General features: G+C 39.7%; 3 protein-coding genes across 4 annotated transcripts in view; 2 read left to right on the top strand and 1 right to left on the bottom strand.

Moving 5' to 3' along the window:
* The window catches only part of eml5 (EMAP like 5), a 56,166-nt gene extending 46,215 nt beyond the window's left edge, over positions 1–9,951 (top strand). For both annotated transcript variants that reach the window (XM_049595570.1, XM_049595569.1), the window contains 15 exons: positions 1,343–1,421; positions 1,727–1,856; positions 1,978–2,076; positions 2,514–2,534; positions 4,463–4,636; positions 4,745–4,953; positions 5,138–5,295; positions 5,549–5,663; positions 5,759–5,947; positions 6,105–6,277; positions 6,674–6,836; positions 6,915–7,018; positions 7,106–7,259; positions 8,523–8,623; positions 8,716–9,951. In XM_049595570.1, coding sequence (XP_049451527.1) covers positions 1,343–1,421; positions 1,727–1,856; positions 1,978–2,076; positions 2,514–2,534; positions 4,463–4,636; positions 4,745–4,953; positions 5,138–5,295; positions 5,549–5,663; positions 5,759–5,947; positions 6,105–6,277; positions 6,674–6,836; positions 6,915–7,018; positions 7,106–7,259; positions 8,523–8,623; positions 8,716–8,752 — 1,906 coding nt within the window. In that variant the 3' untranslated portion in view covers positions 8,753–9,951. The remainder of the gene's footprint in view (positions 1–1,342; positions 1,422–1,726; positions 1,857–1,977; positions 2,077–2,513; positions 2,535–4,462; positions 4,637–4,744; positions 4,954–5,137; positions 5,296–5,548; positions 5,664–5,758; positions 5,948–6,104; positions 6,278–6,673; positions 6,837–6,914; positions 7,019–7,105; positions 7,260–8,522; positions 8,624–8,715) is intronic.
* Positions 9,952–12,070: 2,119 nt separating this feature from the next.
* On the bottom strand, positions 12,071–14,749 carry isca2 (iron-sulfur cluster assembly 2). Its single transcript, XM_049596543.1, has 4 exons — positions 14,651–14,749; positions 14,258–14,438; positions 12,743–12,858; positions 12,071–12,632 (listed from the first exon to the last, which is right to left on the bottom strand). Exons 1-4 carry the CDS (start codon positions 14,710–14,712, stop codon positions 12,458–12,460), a joined length of 534 nt encoding a protein of 177 aa, XP_049452500.1. The 5' UTR covers positions 14,713–14,749; the 3' UTR covers positions 12,071–12,457.
* A 312-nt stretch (positions 14,750–15,061) lies between these two features.
* On the top strand, positions 15,062–17,735 carry LOC125901128 (NPC intracellular cholesterol transporter 2-like). Its single transcript, XM_049596541.1, has 5 exons — positions 15,062–15,202; positions 15,480–15,583; positions 16,648–16,755; positions 16,855–17,027; positions 17,182–17,735. Exons 2-5 carry the CDS (start codon positions 15,502–15,504, stop codon positions 17,266–17,268), a joined length of 450 nt encoding a protein of 149 aa, XP_049452498.1. The 5' UTR covers positions 15,062–15,202; positions 15,480–15,501; the 3' UTR covers positions 17,269–17,735.
* The last annotated feature ends 27 nt before the right edge of the window (positions 17,736–17,762 follow it).

Raw genomic sequence — 17,762 nt, 5'->3', positions numbered from 1 at the left:
GACAATTTAGAGTCACCAATTAACCTATCCTCAACCTGCATGTCTTTGGACTGTGGGAGGAAGCCAGAGTACCCAGGGAAAACCCCAAGCTGACACGGGGAGAACATGCAACCTCTGCACAGAAGGGCTCCCTCCTTGGATCAAACCAGGAACCCTCTTGCCGTGAGGCGACAGTGTTAACCACCACACCACTGTGCCGCCTGAATTGCTCTGCAAAATTATCCGCCATTGAATCAGGCTTTCATGGAAGGGACGTGCACGTGCATCTGAATTTGTAGAATAACCAATAGGAATGCTGTCTCTCTGAAATGACCTGTGATTGGCCAAATTTTCTAAAGCCTGAAAACAGAGCCAAGGGGAGGCTCATGGTTTTTCCTGTCAGTCTACTTGAATGACAGTATGCTCAGAATTTATTATGGGATTTTTGCCCAATGATGGCAAAGTTAAATTGACTACCCCAGCTTTAAATATTACATGGTGTCTTGGTGTCCATCTTTTAGACTCGTTATAGTGTTTAATTTCCCTCTCTTAACTGTAAAACAAGGCCATGGTTTGTCCTTATACTCTTTGCATTATATAAATAGGGTTTTTTTGTACTATTGTGTTTTAACTATGCACTTTAAAAGTCTTGGTAATTAAAGACACATTGCCTTCCAAAGGAATCAGATAAAGCTGTTACTGATGAGTGACAAGGAATTAAATATTTAACTGGTTGTTATTTAACTGGTCTGGTTGTGTTTCACCAGTATAAAGACAACTGTATTTTTTCAGCCTCTAATCCTGACAGTTATTTAATTAGTGATAATTGTGAATCTTTTAATGATATTGTGTTGACTGACAGTCTACAGACATGTGGCGGTAACTGACAAAACATGGCGATATTTCATATTACCTATACCTTTTAGTTTTATTTTTTACAGTGGATGATTCTGAGCATTTCACTCTCTATTGAAACCTTCCCACTCAGTCACCTTGTTCAAACCTCCTCTTTTCATTGCTTCTCTGGTAATAAAATCTCTGTACACACTTGTGATACAAGAAGCCTTGACATGAAAAAATTTTTTTTACCTGGCTGCTTCTTCTTCTTCTTCTTCTTTTTTTAAATCAGCCCACTGCAGGAATTGTAGCTCTTTTCCTTACCAAAAAAAAAGACATTCTCCTTTCTCCCAAGATAAAACATCACTTCATCGTGTGCACATATTAGCAGGTGTTGGTGGAATATTTTTGCATAATAGTCAGAATAGTAAACAGTGTAATATTATTATAGTCATCATCATTATCATTATCATCAGCATGACAAGCAGCTCTGCAGCAGCCTTCTTATCCCAGCTGTCTGTTTCAGGCCTCCTGTCAGCAGAGCGCTGCCTCAGCCGGAGAAGTTGCAGACCAACAATGTTGGCAAAAAGAAGAGACCCATTGAGGTAAGACCTCACATCGTTACTAAAACACAGCAGACTAATGGATATATACAGATGGGGGAATTGTGTAAACAGAGGGTGCCTTGTTTTTGTCAGAGCAGCAAAAGATTCAAATCCTGCTTTCTAATGTGATTATTCTTAAGACGCTGCATGCTCGCACTCTGTCCAGACAGCCTCCGTGGGGACTCTGATGATGCTGTAATCAAATAATGACGTACTCCTTCAGCTGGCAGCGAGCTCTGAACATCTTGTTGTCATGGCGTTGACCTTTCTGACTTTCTCCCGGCCTTTTTCTGACTCTCCCACAGGACCTGGTGTTGGAGCTGGTGTTTGGTTATCGTGGCAATGACTGCCGCAATAACGTGCACTACCTGAACGAGGGGGCGGACATCATCTACCACACGGCCTCAGTTGGCATCGTGCTCAACTTGACGACCTGTAAGTTGACAGTCTAGGAGACGTGCTGACAGTGTAGCAAACATAACATATATGTATTTCATTGTGGATCTGTGTGTGTGTGTGTGTGTGTGTGTGTATGTGTGTGTGTGTTTTCTTACAGCCTGCCAAAGTTTCTACATAGAACACAGTGACGACATTCTGTGCCTGACAATCAATCAACATCCCAAATTCCCCAACGTGGTGGCAACTGGCCAAGTAGGTATGTTTGTGAGAAGTTGACCTCCTGTGTCACCAGCCGCCTCATTTTTCTTCCCTGTATCCTGTGTTGTGCGTTGTGCGGGGGGATTATTATTGTACATGACAGACAGCCATTCGCCTCCTACAGGCTTATCTGTACTGTGGAGCACAATTACCTTTTTTCTCTGCGTGCATGAATAGTTGTGGGATTGTCACGCATGCTGCATTTCTCACAGAAAGACACACATAGAAATTGAATGACAGAGGATTTGTAATAAGAAAATCCACTTACTAAAATAACATTTTATACATAGAATGTTTAGATTTATGCATAATTTTCTGTAAATTTACTAAATAAGTTTATCCAAAGCAAGAACCACTACTGCTCAGAAAGTCACAAAAAAAAATAATGAAGTATTTGTTGGTTCTGTCAATAAATTTGGTTTTCCTTCTTTTCAGGTGATACTGGTGACATGTCAGGTAAGGGCTTTTCAAAATGAGTCTGAAATAGTGAATCTGGTGTTTGTGACTATTGAAAGAAAATCTGTATCTGCCATCTAGTGGCCACTTGATGTTTGGTCCTTACCTCAGGCTAAGTTGGTTATTTCTATGAATCATGTTTGGAAGTATTTTTTACTTTTTTGTAGCTCACATTATTGTCAAAAATTATATTTGTAAAAGCTATGGCAGCATATGTCTAAACTCTTCACTGTAAAAAAGAAAAAATTCCAAAGCAAAGTCCCTTAATGTGTATTTGAGTTTTAAAGCTATGTCAGGCTTTGAGTTTTAAAACAAATTACAAATGTTGAGCCAACACATAATCTTTTGTCTATATCATGAATTTCCCTTTGTTGAGAAAACTCAAAATTTCAGGGCAATTTCCTCTAATACTTTTTTTTAAATTTCAGGGTGAAGTCACGCTTTTAAGTGTTGAAACTAAGTGCAAAAAGCAGTGAACCAAATAATTGTCTTTCATCCAGATAATGAACTTTGAACCAGATAATGAACTGGAGCAATCTTTAGAAAGCTCTAAAGTTAGACACACTTACATCCACTGATGAATTTAAGGGCATCATAAAGAATGTGGTGACATTTTTAATGAGTGTTGATTGGCTGCTACCTCGGCCAGGTCTCTCTTGTAAAAAAGATTTTCAATCTCAATGGGACTTTCTGGTTAAATAAAGGTTAGATGAATAAATACATTTCAACCTTGGCTCTGTTTTCCCATGTTTTTGTGTCTAAATGACTAATGGGAACAGTTATTTTAGAAATTGGTCCCATATTGAGAGAGACAGGCTGTCATGTATAGTAACCAAAGCATGTTCGCATGTCAGTTTATGTCCACAAAAATTTGCTTTGCCACTGAGAGGCTCTGATTATTATTCTGTAATAATAATAATAATAATAATAATAATAAATATAAGTGTCTGAAAACTTATGAAAAGGGTCCCTACATAGATAGGAGTAACATAAAAGAGTAACATTTTTTTGTGTAACCAGAAACAGCCCTGAAATCGCTATTACCCGACCTCACCAGACTCCATTTAAATAAACAGTAATTTCATCATTGTATAACACACTTAATTCGAGGTCAACAGAAACAAACAAACAGAAAATCCCCCCAAAAACATCTTGGTTTTCCTTTCCAGTGTTCGAACAATCAGTAACTCTGGTTTAGTTAAAACAAACCCTTAGCTCACCCAGTTAGATGTGAAAATATGCTGGCAGTTTTGGTGATGGCAATCTCTCTCTTGTTAAACGGGAAAAATCTTACTTTTAACACGCCTTGAGTGATTACATTGCAGCCTGTTTCATCATTGCCGCGCTTCTCTCAATGCTGGACACATTTCAAAAATTGTTGTTCCCATTACTCACTTAGACACTAAAACATGAGAAAATAGGGTCCAAGTTAAAAAAATACTAAATTTACCCTATAAGGCATTTCCTTAATTCATAAGAAAAACGAATATTTAAGTGTAACAAATATTTAAACAGCTCGAAGAACGACAAAACCAGTCATGTTTTACAAGATGAAAAGTTTATGTCAAAGATCTGTTTGTCCACATAATTTGCACAAAACAAAACCCAAAAAAAATCCTAATATGGCATCACTGTTGTAAAGGGATATTCAAACAGACTGAACAATAAGAACTTGGTTTTAGGCTCCTGCCGCGCTTTTTTAAATTTAAAATGTTGAATGATCCATTTCTGTGAAGGAAATCTATGGCCAAACAGAGGGGCAAATGCTTACCTCAAATATCGTCCAGCCTAAACCTTTTTAGTTTTACATTTTTGTTAAATTTAAGTTACACAGGTCTACACATGACACGATTCAGACACAAGAAGCAAAGAAGTGCATTAGTAGTACTTAAATTTAGGCAAATAATTCTTTTGTCCTTCTGCCTCAGCCACGTCTCCATCCATCCATGTGTGGGACGCCATGACCAAGCAGACGCTGTCGGTGCTACGCTGTTTCCACTCCAGTGGGGTTTGCTCCGTCAGCTTTAGTGCCACAGGAAAACTCCTGCTGTCTGTGGGCCTGGACCCCGAACACACCGTGACCATCTGGAAGTGGCAGGAAGGTAAAACAAAAATAATCCCCCCTTGAAGTTTGACCTCATTCTTGGGATTAGAACATCGCATCACAGCTGAGAGATCACGCTTTCAATGCACTCCACTTTGTTTTCCAGGTGCCAAAGTGGCCAGCCGGGTAGGTCACACCCAGAGGATCTTTGTGGCTGAATTTCGGCCTGACTCTGACACACACTTTGTGTCTGTGGGGATCAAGCATGTGCGTTTCTGGACGTTAGCTGGCCGAGCTCTGCTCAGCAAAAAAGGTGTGCTGAGTTCTATCGAGGATGCCCGGATGCAGACCATGCTGTCTGTAGCATTTGGAGCTGTAAGTGACTTCCAACCAATAAACACATTAAAATGTTTTCCTACATATCACATTTGACCTCATAAATGGACTCTGCTAATATTGAAACCCAAACTGTCTGCTTAAATGTGCTGTGAATTGTTTCTGCATTGCTCGCTCTGCTCTCTTAGGCCACTAGATTAGTGCAGATTTGTTTTCTTTTCAGAATAACTTGACATTTACAGGTACCATAAGTGGGGATGTGTGTGTGTGGAAGGAACACATTCTAGTAAGAATTGTGGCCAAAGCTCATACGGGCCCTGTGTTCACCATGTACACCACACTGAGAGATGGCCTCATTGTCACCGGGGGCAAGGAGAGACCGTAAGTGCTGCTCTGTTATATTAATGCACTGTATTACGTATCATTGAGCTCACACTGTAGAGCAGGGTTTAATGGCCTTGACATATAAAACATCCCTTAGCTTATAGATGATTCATTTGGCAATGATTTTATCGATATTTGCAACTACAGACTTATCCAACAAATATAATACCAATAAGACATGCACACTTATTATTAAAGCTGTAAATTTCATCAGTTGATGGATAAAACACACATATTATTTCCTCCACAGGTCAAAGGAAGGAGGTGCTCTGAAGCTCTGGGACCAGGAGCTGAAACGCTGCAGAGCGTTTAGATTAGAAACCGGACAGATCATAGACTGTGTTCGCTCTGTGTGCAGAGGAAAGGTAAGTTGCAGATAATATTTCACTTAATTAAAGATCCAGCTAACTGGAAACTTCACTCAGTGTATTCTGACACATTTTGCTGATTTCGCTGTCAGGGTAAAATCCTCGTTGGGACCAGGAATGCAGAAATTATTGAAGTAGGAGAGAAGAACGCAGCGTGCAACATCTTGGTGAATGGACACATGGACGGACCTATCTGGGGCTTGGGCACACATCCCTCCAGAGACGTATTCCTGTCAGCAGCAGAGGATGGCACTGTTCGTCTGTGGGATATCCCAGAGAAGGTCAGCCATGTTACCTCCATACCAGTCCTTTCCAATACGTTTGTAGTTCTGTCAAGCTGTTGTTTTTATCAAAGAAAATGAAGATGGTTGTCCTCATTCACAAAATTACATTCATAACAAGTATGTGCTGATCTTGTGTTGCCTTATGGGGAAACAGAAGATGCTGAATAAGGTGAACCTGGGCCACCCAGCGCGCACCATCAGCTATAGTCCCGAAGGAGACATGGTGGCCATCGGCATGAAGAATGGAGAATTCATCATCCTGCTGGTTGCCTCGCTTAAAATCTGGGGCAAGAAAAGAGACCGGCGCTCTCCTATCCAGGATATTAGGTAAAGATACCAATATTTAACAACTGATATCTGGGGAAAAGATGGTATCTTGAGCCAGAAATGGTCTTTTATAAAATATTTGATTGACATGTCTATGTTTTTCCTTATGACAGATTTCCTGTAACTATTTATGAAAGAGGTCACTTTGATCTGCCTCAGAGCCTGTTTTGTTAATATTTCTACCCTCCAGATTCTCAGATTTAGTTTGAGGTCAAAGGTCACCATATTGGCCTAATTTGAAACAAAAACAATAGAACCAGCAGCAAATAATAAGCTTCAAATGTTAAAAAAAAATACATTTGATACCACCCCAGAAATGATGAAACCTCCTCTGCAGACTACAATGTAGATCAGACAGAATACTGGTCTTTTTAACACTACATATCTTTATTACAGGTTCAGTCCAAATTCTCGTTACCTGGCTGTAGGCTCTACTGAGAGCGCGGTCGACTTCTATGACCTGACACTCGGCCCGCAGCTGAACCGCATCAACTGCTGCAGGGACATCCCCAGCTTCGTGACCCAAATGGACTTTTCGGCTGACAGCACTTACGTCCAGGTATAGACTGTGAAAGAACGTGTTTGTCTCAGATGCCAGCTGGCTGTATGATCCCTAACCTCTGGTGCCTTTACACAGATATCCACAGGTGCTTACAAACGACTGGTGTACGAGGTGCCCTCTGGGAAGCAGGTCACAGAGCAGACTCATATCGACAGAATTACCTGGGCCACCTGGACAAGGTGAGAGTCACAGTGTGAAGACTGATGCGTGCATTTTGGAAAAGTGATGGTCAAAAATATAATCGCTCTTTCCCTCTCTGTATCCAGTGTCCTTGGGGACGAGGTCATAGGGATCTGGTCCCGCAACACAGACAAAGCAGACGTCACCTGTGCCTGCGTGTCCCACTCAGGCCTTAACATTGTCACGGGCGATGACTTTGGAATGGTGAAGCTGTTTGACTTTCCATGTCCAGAGAAGTTTGTAAGTATGATTGAATAATTATTATTAACACTAATTGTTATTTTGCCAGTGATATTTACAGTAATATTTACATTATATCCATTTGTCTAGTGATAATAGTTTAAAGTGTCAAATATATCTCTGCTTCTTTGGTGAGCTGAGCTGAAATCATAAAGCCACTATGTGCTGAATTTGAAAATTCTTGACTTTGATGCCCCCTAGTGGTGGCATCAAAAACAGACAACATGCCACCCTCAAAACAACAAATCTACCGCTCCAGTTTTCACCAGGATTTTCTAATTTTTCTGTTTTAATTTACCTGTCACGGAATCATCACGTTTTTCGACCTATGACCATTATTCAGCATTCTTTTCAAGTACTTTCAGAAACACTGTTGCCATGGAGTTAACCATTCATCCCAACAAATGCAGCACTGCAGTTATCCTTGGCCGATCTTAAGATGCTCCCTGGATTAGCAAAGCTTAGACAAAACAAAAAAAAGCAGACATTAGACAACTTCATGGTGACTGATGTTTTAACTGGAGCTATTACTTGCCCTGATGCAACTGTAACATATAATATATACTGTACACTGTACTATACCATAAATATGTCTGTTTGGGGCGTCGGTGGCTTAGTGGTAGAGCAGGCGCCCAATGTACAAGGCTGTCGCCGCAGCAGCCCGGGTTTGACTCCAGCCTGTGGCCCTTTGCTGCATGTCACTATATCTCTCTCTCTCCCCCTTCACGCTTACCTGTCCTATCAATTAAAGGCACAAAAATGCCCCAAAAAAATATCTTAAAAAAATAAAAATAAAAATATGTCTGTGTTTGGGCATTGTCGCCTCACAGCAAGACAGTCTCCTGGTTTGAACCCGAGGTTGGGGAGCCCTTCTGTGCAGAGTTTGCATGTTCTTTCTGTGTCAGCGTGGGTTTTCTCTGGATACCCCAGCTTCCTTCCATAATCCAAAGTCATGCAGGTTAATCGGTGACTCTAAATTGGCCCTAGGTGTGAATGTGAGCGTGAATGGTTGTCTGTCTCTATGTGTCAGCCCTGTGATAGTCTAGTGACCTGTCCAGGGTGTACCTCGCCTCTTGCCCAATGTCAGCTGGGATAGACTCCAGCCCCCCGTGACACCTAACAGGATAAGCGGTTATGGAAAATGAATGACTGAATGAATGTCTGTGTCTGTCTGTGGCATTACACCTGATAACAAAGCCACTTGACAGATAAACCAGCTAGTAAAAATGCCACCTGGATGACATGTATGTGATCTGTTTTCAGGCCAAACACAAACGCTTTCTGGGCCACTCTGCTCACTTGACTAATATACGCTTCACAAATGGAGATCGCTTCGTTGTTAGTGCCGGTGGAGACGACAGAAGGTACGACTACAGCTCCAAAAACCAACATAGTTTAAAAAATGTATGACGATGAAATATTAAGTGATGCATCCTCCCTGTCATATCCTCTCTAGCCTCTTTGTGTGGAGGTGTGTCCATGCCCCTCACTGAGGATCACACTTGGACCATCCTGCCTCAGAAGGTCTCCCAGCGTGGCTCTCCAGAGAAAAGATTGAGGAGGAGGAGGAGGAGGAGGAGGAGGACAGACCTGGCAGCTTGTAAATGAGTCAAAGTGGTGATCTGACTTACTGCCTCAAACCTAGGTGCATGCATATGTGAAAGGCTCATGTTCATCACAGCATCAGTCCTGATTGTGAACACAGGCGGAGGGCATACAGCCCTGCTCTCACGACATCACATCATCATTGAAAGAAAAAAAAAGTGAAACCATCTCTCTAATACAGTATGTGCATATCATGTCAGTGATGGATTATTTTTTTAAGAATGAGCGTATCTGTGTACATGTCCCAAATGGCAGTTTTGCCACTTGGCGGGCCTATGACTTTGTGTTACTGACAATGCCATTTTTTAAAAACATGTAGCAAACTGAATTAGCCTTAATCTGAGTGTTTAACTAACGAGGGTTTGGATTCTTTTTGTATTATGTTGGTTTTACTTTTCGGATCATGTAGTCATTTGTTCTATTTTTACTGGTGATTCCAAATCCTGTGGCCTTCCTCCTGAATGTAACATCCACTGTTATGTTCTGGATGTCAGCATGCCAAAGCATACTATGCACTGTACACCTGACCTGGTCACTGTGTTACCCTGATGGTTCATTTATGGTTTGTTTCTGTGGTTGTGTCGTCGACTGGTTGACCTCAGACCTCCCTTGGCAGTGTTCCCCTCATGACATGTTTAACGTGTGCATACTCGTTTGAGGACTTGTTTGTGGTTAGTGGGTGTGCATGGCTTACTGGAAGACAATCTGTCCGAACCAAATTCCTCAGAAAACAAAAAAACGAAAAACAGCTGTAAGTTGATGTTTCAATACACGGTTGCAATTCTCTCTCACTTTTCAGTGTGCTGCTATGACGTATTATTGTCGCATTTTCATGGATATGAAACGGTGTGACTCTTTTCCAACAGTAAGTTTATGTTTTGTGTAACCAGATATATATTGCTTAAATGGAATGTTTTATCAGAGAAAATATGAAAAGTGCAAAACATTTTGCTCCTTGTATTAAGACTAACTATACAAACAATTGTTGCTGCATATTTTGATTTACATTATACCAGTGTAAAAATCATTTGTACATATTCTTTTTGTATATTTTTTGTGAGATGTTTCTTAAATTCCACTTTAATAAAAAAAGGCAACCATGAACTTAAACTTTGAGTGATATGTTTTCACTTTTTCCTGTCAATAACCCCTAATCTGTTACATATCCGGTCATGAAACCCATATTTGATAAGAATTTGCTTCAGGGTTCTCCTTTCGAAAAGATTTATGTTGTAAGATATGATTAGCCTATTGACAGAAAATCAAATGGCAACTTCTTTGATAGTTGAGGAATCGTTTTAGTATTTTTTTTTTCCCAAGCAAAACAGTGAAACATTTACTGGTTTAATGCTTCTTAAATGTGAGGAGTTGACGCTTTTCTTTGTTATGCGTGATAACAAAACTGAACTGCTTTGGATTTTTGGAGTGTTAGATAAAACATACCCTTTGAAGACGTCAGTTTGGGATTTGGGAAATTACACATTAGGGCTGCAACTAACGATTATTTTCATTGTCGACGAATCTGTCGATTATTTCTTCAATTAGTCGACTAATCATTTTATCGAAAAATGTGTCAAAATGTTAAAAAATGTCAGTCTGTCTCTCCCAAACCCCAAAATTATGTCATCTAATGTCTTGTTTCGTACTCACGCCAAAGGGATTTAGTTCACCGTCATGGGAGAGTGTGTAAAGCTGCCAATATCTGAACGTAAGAAGCTGCAATAAGAGTATTTTGGGGTACTTTTATAGTACTTTTCTATGAGAAATGACTCAAACCGATTAGTCGACTACTAAAATAGTCACTGATTATTTTAATAGTTGATTAGTCATCGATAAGTCGACTACTTGTTGCAGCCCTATTACACATGGTATGTTGCTGGTTGTTTTTTTGTTTTGTTTTGTTTTTTATAGCAACAATACAATTTAACTTAGTTTCAATACAGAGTATGGGGCTGATTTGTTGCACAGAGTACAACTATTGCTATTTTTTAACTCTTGTCCCTAGTTGGACTTCAACACATAGACCTAAAATGCTATTAAGAATATAGAGTTTAAAACATCATACAACCACTATACACTATCAACATGGAGGGCACAATACAATACATAAACCACTGTCCACACACTACAATCCACATACCACAGCACATATACTACAATACAAACATTACAACATATCCCACAATACATCTACTACAGCAGACATACCACTATACACATACTACAGTACATATACTAAAGTACACATACCACAATACACTAATACACTGATACCCCTTAAAGATTTTAGCCCATTCAGCTCAGAGCAGGTACAGCTCTGCTTTGCTTTCAGCCAGCATTTGACCGTTTGTTGTGAAGGATTTTAAATCTATAATCAATTGATTTCAATTGGTCATGTGTTCCAGAGTTGACAGCCTCCTTTATAGAAAAAGCTGATTGTCCAAATTTACACATATGATATGGTATTTTACAATTGCCATTCAAGCGGCAACCTCCTGGGCTGAAAAATAAAGCCGAAAACTCCAGTTTTGGTCTCTATAGCTAATTTCCCCCTTCTTAACAACTGTACAGACAATGGATTTTTATTTAACTCACCTGTTTACATTTTATTAAGGCTTGCAGTTAGGCATAATTAAGCTGGGGGCACACTGAGTGACGGGCTGTCTGCAGATTAGCATCCTCTGCTTCTCAGTCAGATCCACCCCTCGCTCCTCAACAGCACCAGCCTCCCCTCCAAATATGGCCATTTCTGGCTCCAAAAAACAAGATGGTGACAGGCAAAATGCCAAACTGGAGGCTTCAAAATAGGAGTCCACAAACCAGTGGGTGACATCATGGTAGCTATGTCCATTATTTTTACAGTCTATGAAAGGAAGTGAAACCTTTATTCAGAATATTCACTCTTATGACTCTTATGCACATTGGGCTCACTTCTACAGCAAATTTAAGTGTGAAAATATACTATTCCTGTTTTTTCTTGGGACCCCTTGTGCTCTCTGGACCCCTGGTGAAGAACCATTGAGCCACACTTATTAATAATGCTGTTGAAGTAACAGTTCTTAGGAAAGAATGAGTGCTCAAACTAACCTTTAATCAGTTACAAATAACCTGGCTGCCCTTTGACCATTCTAACATAATAAGGAAGTGCATCATAACACACATTCATTTGCGTATAATAAATCAAAATGACAGAAGCTATAAACATCTGAAATTCACTCACTTTATTTTAGATGAAAGAAATATATCTTCGCTCTTTGCAATCATAGATATGACCTATTTACATATTTTACACACAAAGACAAATCTCAGCACTGCATACTCAAACACCTCATCTGTGCATTTGTTTAGTTTGAATACATGGTGACTATTGTGAACTCAGCTGTCAGTGAGCTCTGAGTGTCACTATATGCTAAACAGAATGATGATCAATCATACCTCTGCCTTTCATTCAGTTCAAGTACTTTCACACCTACAAAGCCAGTAGCTATAATGTATTATAACGAGAAGTGTTTATAATATTTGATTGTATTTTGCACATGTGTGCCTAACAAACTGGTGAGGGTATTAAGTAGCATTGACTCAAGGAAGCAGGGTCATAATTTGACAGAGAAGGAGCTGCCACAGGAGCAGCCGTGATCAGCTTGAGGGTTCTTGAGCACGAGGAAGGTGGCGCGGATCAGCTCCTGGCTAAAGTCCACTGTGGCTCCTTTCACAAACTCCAGGCTGTCCTGATCCACAATAATGCCCACTCCTCCCTGCTCAAACACTCTAAAGGATGGATGCAGGAAGGGACAGAGTTGATTGGATTAAAAGACAATAAGGAAACAATGAGGCCAGTGTAAATCAATAACGTGAAAGATTGATTAGTGGCAGTTTACCTGTCATCTTCATTCCTGTTACTATCAACAGAAAACTTGTACTGGAACCCAGAGCAGCCTCCGCCCTCCACATGTATTCGGAGATACTCGCCCTTTTCCATGATTTCCCCTAGTCTCTGGATTAAAGGGGAGATAGGAGCATGATGAAAGAGGCGCAAAGCACAGCATAACAACTCAATACATTTTCGACAGTGGCTGCATGGCAATGTTTTTTAACATTAAATGGGTCTGCTTGGCTGCCTATAATTGGGTTTTAGATGTCAACAATTTGGACAAGTAACAATTCACACTTCGGTGAGTCAGAAGCCAATTACAGTTTCTGTGTCTTACAGTCAAATATCTCAGATGTAGGCCTAGAAGAACATACTTAGACATATATACCCACTAAATCCTGTACAGTAAGACTATGATCTGACATAATGCAGTCCCATTCTAAAGCTGCTTCACCGTCAACACTGGCACAGAGGTGGGGTTAATGAAATGCTTTAAGTTTTACACAGATGTTGACACTGTTAACAAAATATCTTGACTAACTCTGACACTGATGTGGCATCATGTCAAGCAGTGGTTCCCAATTGGTGGGTCATGGTCCAAAAGTAGGTTGCAGGTCCATTATGAATGGACCACAAGTTACTCTGAACGTGTCATGCTTGTAAACAACACACTTTATTTTGAAGTACAGTGAATTTCCAGCACAGAGCTTTTATTTTGAAGTGCCATTTCCTGTTGTAGAGTGACAGACTAATGGAGAGCTACTTGACAGAAACAGCAAATTAGCTCGATGACATGGCCATACTTGTATGATGTAGTATAAGGATTAAATACGTTAAACTGTGTGGACCTTTAACTATTGACCAAGTAGGAATCTGGACCCTGTGGCTGGACCAGTTGCGAACCACTTAAGTAAAGTTTTGGTCCTCCCTGTATGGCAATAGATTTGTTTCAGATGTATGTAAATGTGTGATCTATAAATATAAAACAACTTAAACAAATACAAAAAGGATTTGTAAGCTCACAAAAATATTGTGCAAAAATAAAACAGATCTGCAAATACACACATTTTAAAAATTAAAAAAGACTGACTGCATAAAATATAAATCCATAAGCATAACACTAAGATTCACAAATAAAAACTGAATTCACAAAATGTTCAAAAGCTGCAAATGTTAGGAAGATATTCACAAATGCTTTTCATTTATTTGTACATGAATTAAATGTCTTCACAGACATTTTTGTGGTATTAATTTGTGTATTTACAGATCCGTTTTATATTTGCAAAATACTTTTATGGTTTCCTTTTCTTTGTATTTGTGGAGGTGTTTTATATCTACAAATTACACAATTACACACATGTTGTCGACCTGTTCACTCAAATAATACCGAGCCAAATCTATCTCCATATCCCAGGCTTTCCATGCATGCATCGAAACTGCACACGCATCTTTTCATTAGCTTTTTCCTACATGAGAAGTGTGTGATGCCTAGTCATAGTATGAATCATAAGTATCTGCTGACCTTCACACATGACTCAGTGAGGTTCACTTTATCTTCGGGTTGGTCTGACACAGCTAGCTTCTCCTGGGATGAGGCACTGCTAAAGCGCTGAAGCCCCGCTGTGTAAAGGGCTGGAAGGGGGTTTGGGGGAAGTCGGTGTAACTGCTGGGTCACACTGGGGTTAGTCAGAAGAGCAGATGCCCTGAAAAACATAGATGTTACGTTAAGATCAGGCAGCAGAGGTACATGTAATATTGCGAACCCTGGCGCTAGCTAGTTACCTAACGGTAGCGTTAGCGACTAGCTTGTTAACTACCTGGCAAATATTCAACACAAAGCTCCTGTCTCAACTCAAACAGGTTGTTTACACGTTATTATCCGTAATTATATCTACAATATAAAATGTAACATTACCTAGCAAGGCTCAATACTTTTGCCTTTGACGCAGATATCATAGCTCCTCTCACGAATGACATCTTCCATAACAAACACGTTGGTAAGTTCCACCCCCCAACGGATGACGAGACGCAGACTGCATTTTAATTGGCTGAAATGGTGGTCTGTCAAATAGATACGCCCACATTGGTGATACGATAATTTGATTCGTCAGTATACCTGCCAATCATAAGGTATTATTTCACTATAATGGGGTCTTTCATTCCTTGGTTCTACCTCTCAGGCACAGCTCTACTTAAAATATATGCCATCCTCAACAAGATACACCAGCCAAATGTTAATATTGGGGTTTATATTACAGGATATTGGGTTATTATGCTGGTTTTGATTTCAATCTGCCATTTATAACGCACGGGGCGGGGTCTTGATAGTGAGGGGATTTCCTGATAGGCTAAACTGAGGGCGAAATATTCTCTGCATGCTAATAAATAGGCGTTATTTGGATCTCGTGATACAGGGAAATAAAAGGTGCTAGGCGGCTACGGCTTTCACTCTGGACACGCTTCAAAGGTACAGCTTGTTCATTGATAATGTATTATATCTACGTGTATTGTTAATCTACTAATAAGAAGACTGAGTATGTTTTTATGCTGTTTATCACATTGCCTTGTCGTCAAAGAGTGTTTTTTTTTGTCGTTTTGTTCAACTTTATTATCACTGCGACGCTCGGGACACTTGGGGGGAAACACAAAGTCTCATGATTTAGCACTTTCTGTTGACTGTCAGACTCGGCTGGTAACGCTCAAGTTAACTTTTCTGTTGCGTAATGGATATTTCTCTGTTTTAGGGTCACGAACAAGGAAAGAAACATGGATGTACGGACTGGGTTCATCGTGTTGTTGTGCCTAATGGGATTCACCTGCGCCAACCCGGTGAAATTCCTTGACTGCGGTAAGTTTCACTCGAAACGTCTCAATATGCAGATTTGACGTTAACGTTAACTCCTTATGTTGTATTTTAAATATGTGAAACGGCCAGTCGTTAACTGTGAGTTGGCTACGGTTTAAAGAGTAGTACACACGTTTAACTGATCCCAAAAGGGAGTGACTAGAGCCATTGTTACAACACCTCAGCTTTCCCTACTATGACAGTGTGCTGTGAGAAAGGTCTATAGTCTCAAAGCCAATAGTATGTAATTTCTAAATACATTAAACAGAAATTTAATAGCTGCCTAAGTGTTACCTAAAACGTTTGAGTATCAAAATTGTTGGTAATCTTGTCAGTAGACTATTGATCCATCCCTTTAACAGATAACATCACCTGTCCTGAATACAATATATTCATCATATACACACACGTGCTCATATTTTAGGCTTCACGGTGTTCAATTAGGACTTTCCAGTGATTGGATTTTTTTTTTTTTTTTTTTGTACAGCACTAATATAAATTTGCGACTTGAGGTTTTTTTTTTTTTTTTAAAGAGGTCAAAATTGAAGCTTTTTTTTTTTTTTTAAATGTGAGTAGTGAGGTAATCCACTCACTAATCCCAAAATTGATAATCTCAGGCACATTACTTTAGACTACATGCTTGCCCAGCAATGAATTAGTTCTTTTAGTTTGTAACTCTCTCATTTATTTTATTGTCACAGTGTGAGTGTTGAGAGCCAGTTTCCTTGTATGCTTTAAGTACTTGGCCAATTAAGTTGATTTTGACTTTTTCCTTATGTTAATGTTTTTATAATAACTAACTACTTACTAACTAACTAACGAAGACTAGTTTGAAACAAGAGTAAAACATTAGGCATTGTTAGTTTAACCTTCTTTCCACTGGAGGGAGTAATACAGTGATGACCCTGGAGGTTGTACATCATGTCCTTTTTTATGATGTATGTAAAGCAAGTCAAGTTGTCTGTGACCTGGCCTCTTCTAATGAAAATTTAAGATATTTAAACAAGTGATATGGCAGCAGCTTTAACATTTACCTTTTTTGAATGTCCCATCTTTTTTCTCTGCAGGCTCCTCTTCTGGCAAAGTGGCCTTAGTGGACATTAACCCATGTCCCAGTCAGCCATGCCAGCTACACAAAGGACAGTCCTACAGTGTCAATGTGACATTCAACAGCGGTAAGGGGGTTTTATCGGTTTTTAGAAATGCTAATCAGAACATAAATGCTTATATTTTAACTTTTGATCTCGCGCACTGTATGTTTTTATCTGTTGTAGCTGTGGAGAGCCAGACGAGCACAGCAGTGGTTCACGGTATTATCGCTGGAGTACCCATCCCGTTCCCCATTCCCATAGAAGATGGCTGCAAGTCTGGAATCCAGTGTCCCATCCAGAAGCAGCAGAAGTATAACTACATGACTGCGCTTCCTGTGAAGATTGAGTATCCTGCAGTAAGTAAAGCGTGGTACATTAGAAAAAAATCTTCTTAAAAGCAGTTCCCTTTCAATGTGACCACATCACTTTTTGCATCTTTCACTTCCTCAATATTTCATTTGTGTACACAAACGCTCACCTTCTTCAATTCTGACTCTTCTGCACTTTTAGATAAAGCTGGTTGTGGAGTGGGAACTGAGAGACGACCACAAACAAGATCTGTTCTGCATCAGGTTCCCAGTTCAGATTGTGAACTAATCTCGCAGCAGTATGTCCGCACAAGTGTTTGTTTTTTTTAAAAGGGATTCAGCTTTGAGTAAAAATCTGAAGAATGTCAATGATTCTAGTTAAGATCTCATTTTATTCATTCATCAAATTGATTTTTAAGATGTGTCTTTCACTAGTTTGCAAGACGTTGGCGCACTCACACATCTTGAATCCTGCAGAAATAAACGGCTGATCCTTGCTGTGACCTTCTAACAGTCAGTTTTAAGAGATGCGGATGTGAAACAATGTGGTTAATGTGTGAATGACCCTGACTCACATTCCACTACAGTGCAAATGTCTTGTCTCACTGGCTGCTATGTAGTCAGAAAAGGTATATACTGTGCTACTACTTCGCTAAAACTTTTTGTAATATTTCTTACTGACAATGTACTACTAGACATATGAAATTAGATATTGTAAAGAATTATGAAAATTCTAATAAAGAAAACTAATCTGTACCAGAGTTGCATCATGTGAATCTGATA

Source organism: Epinephelus fuscoguttatus, linkage group LG14, assembly GCF_011397635.1.
Source record: "Epinephelus fuscoguttatus linkage group LG14, E.fuscoguttatus.final_Chr_v1".
NCBI classification, from domain to species: Eukaryota; Metazoa; Chordata; class Actinopteri; order Perciformes; family Serranidae; genus Epinephelus; species Epinephelus fuscoguttatus.
The sequence above is the reverse complement of the archived record's forward strand: the minus strand, read 5'-3'. Positions and strand labels throughout refer to the sequence as shown.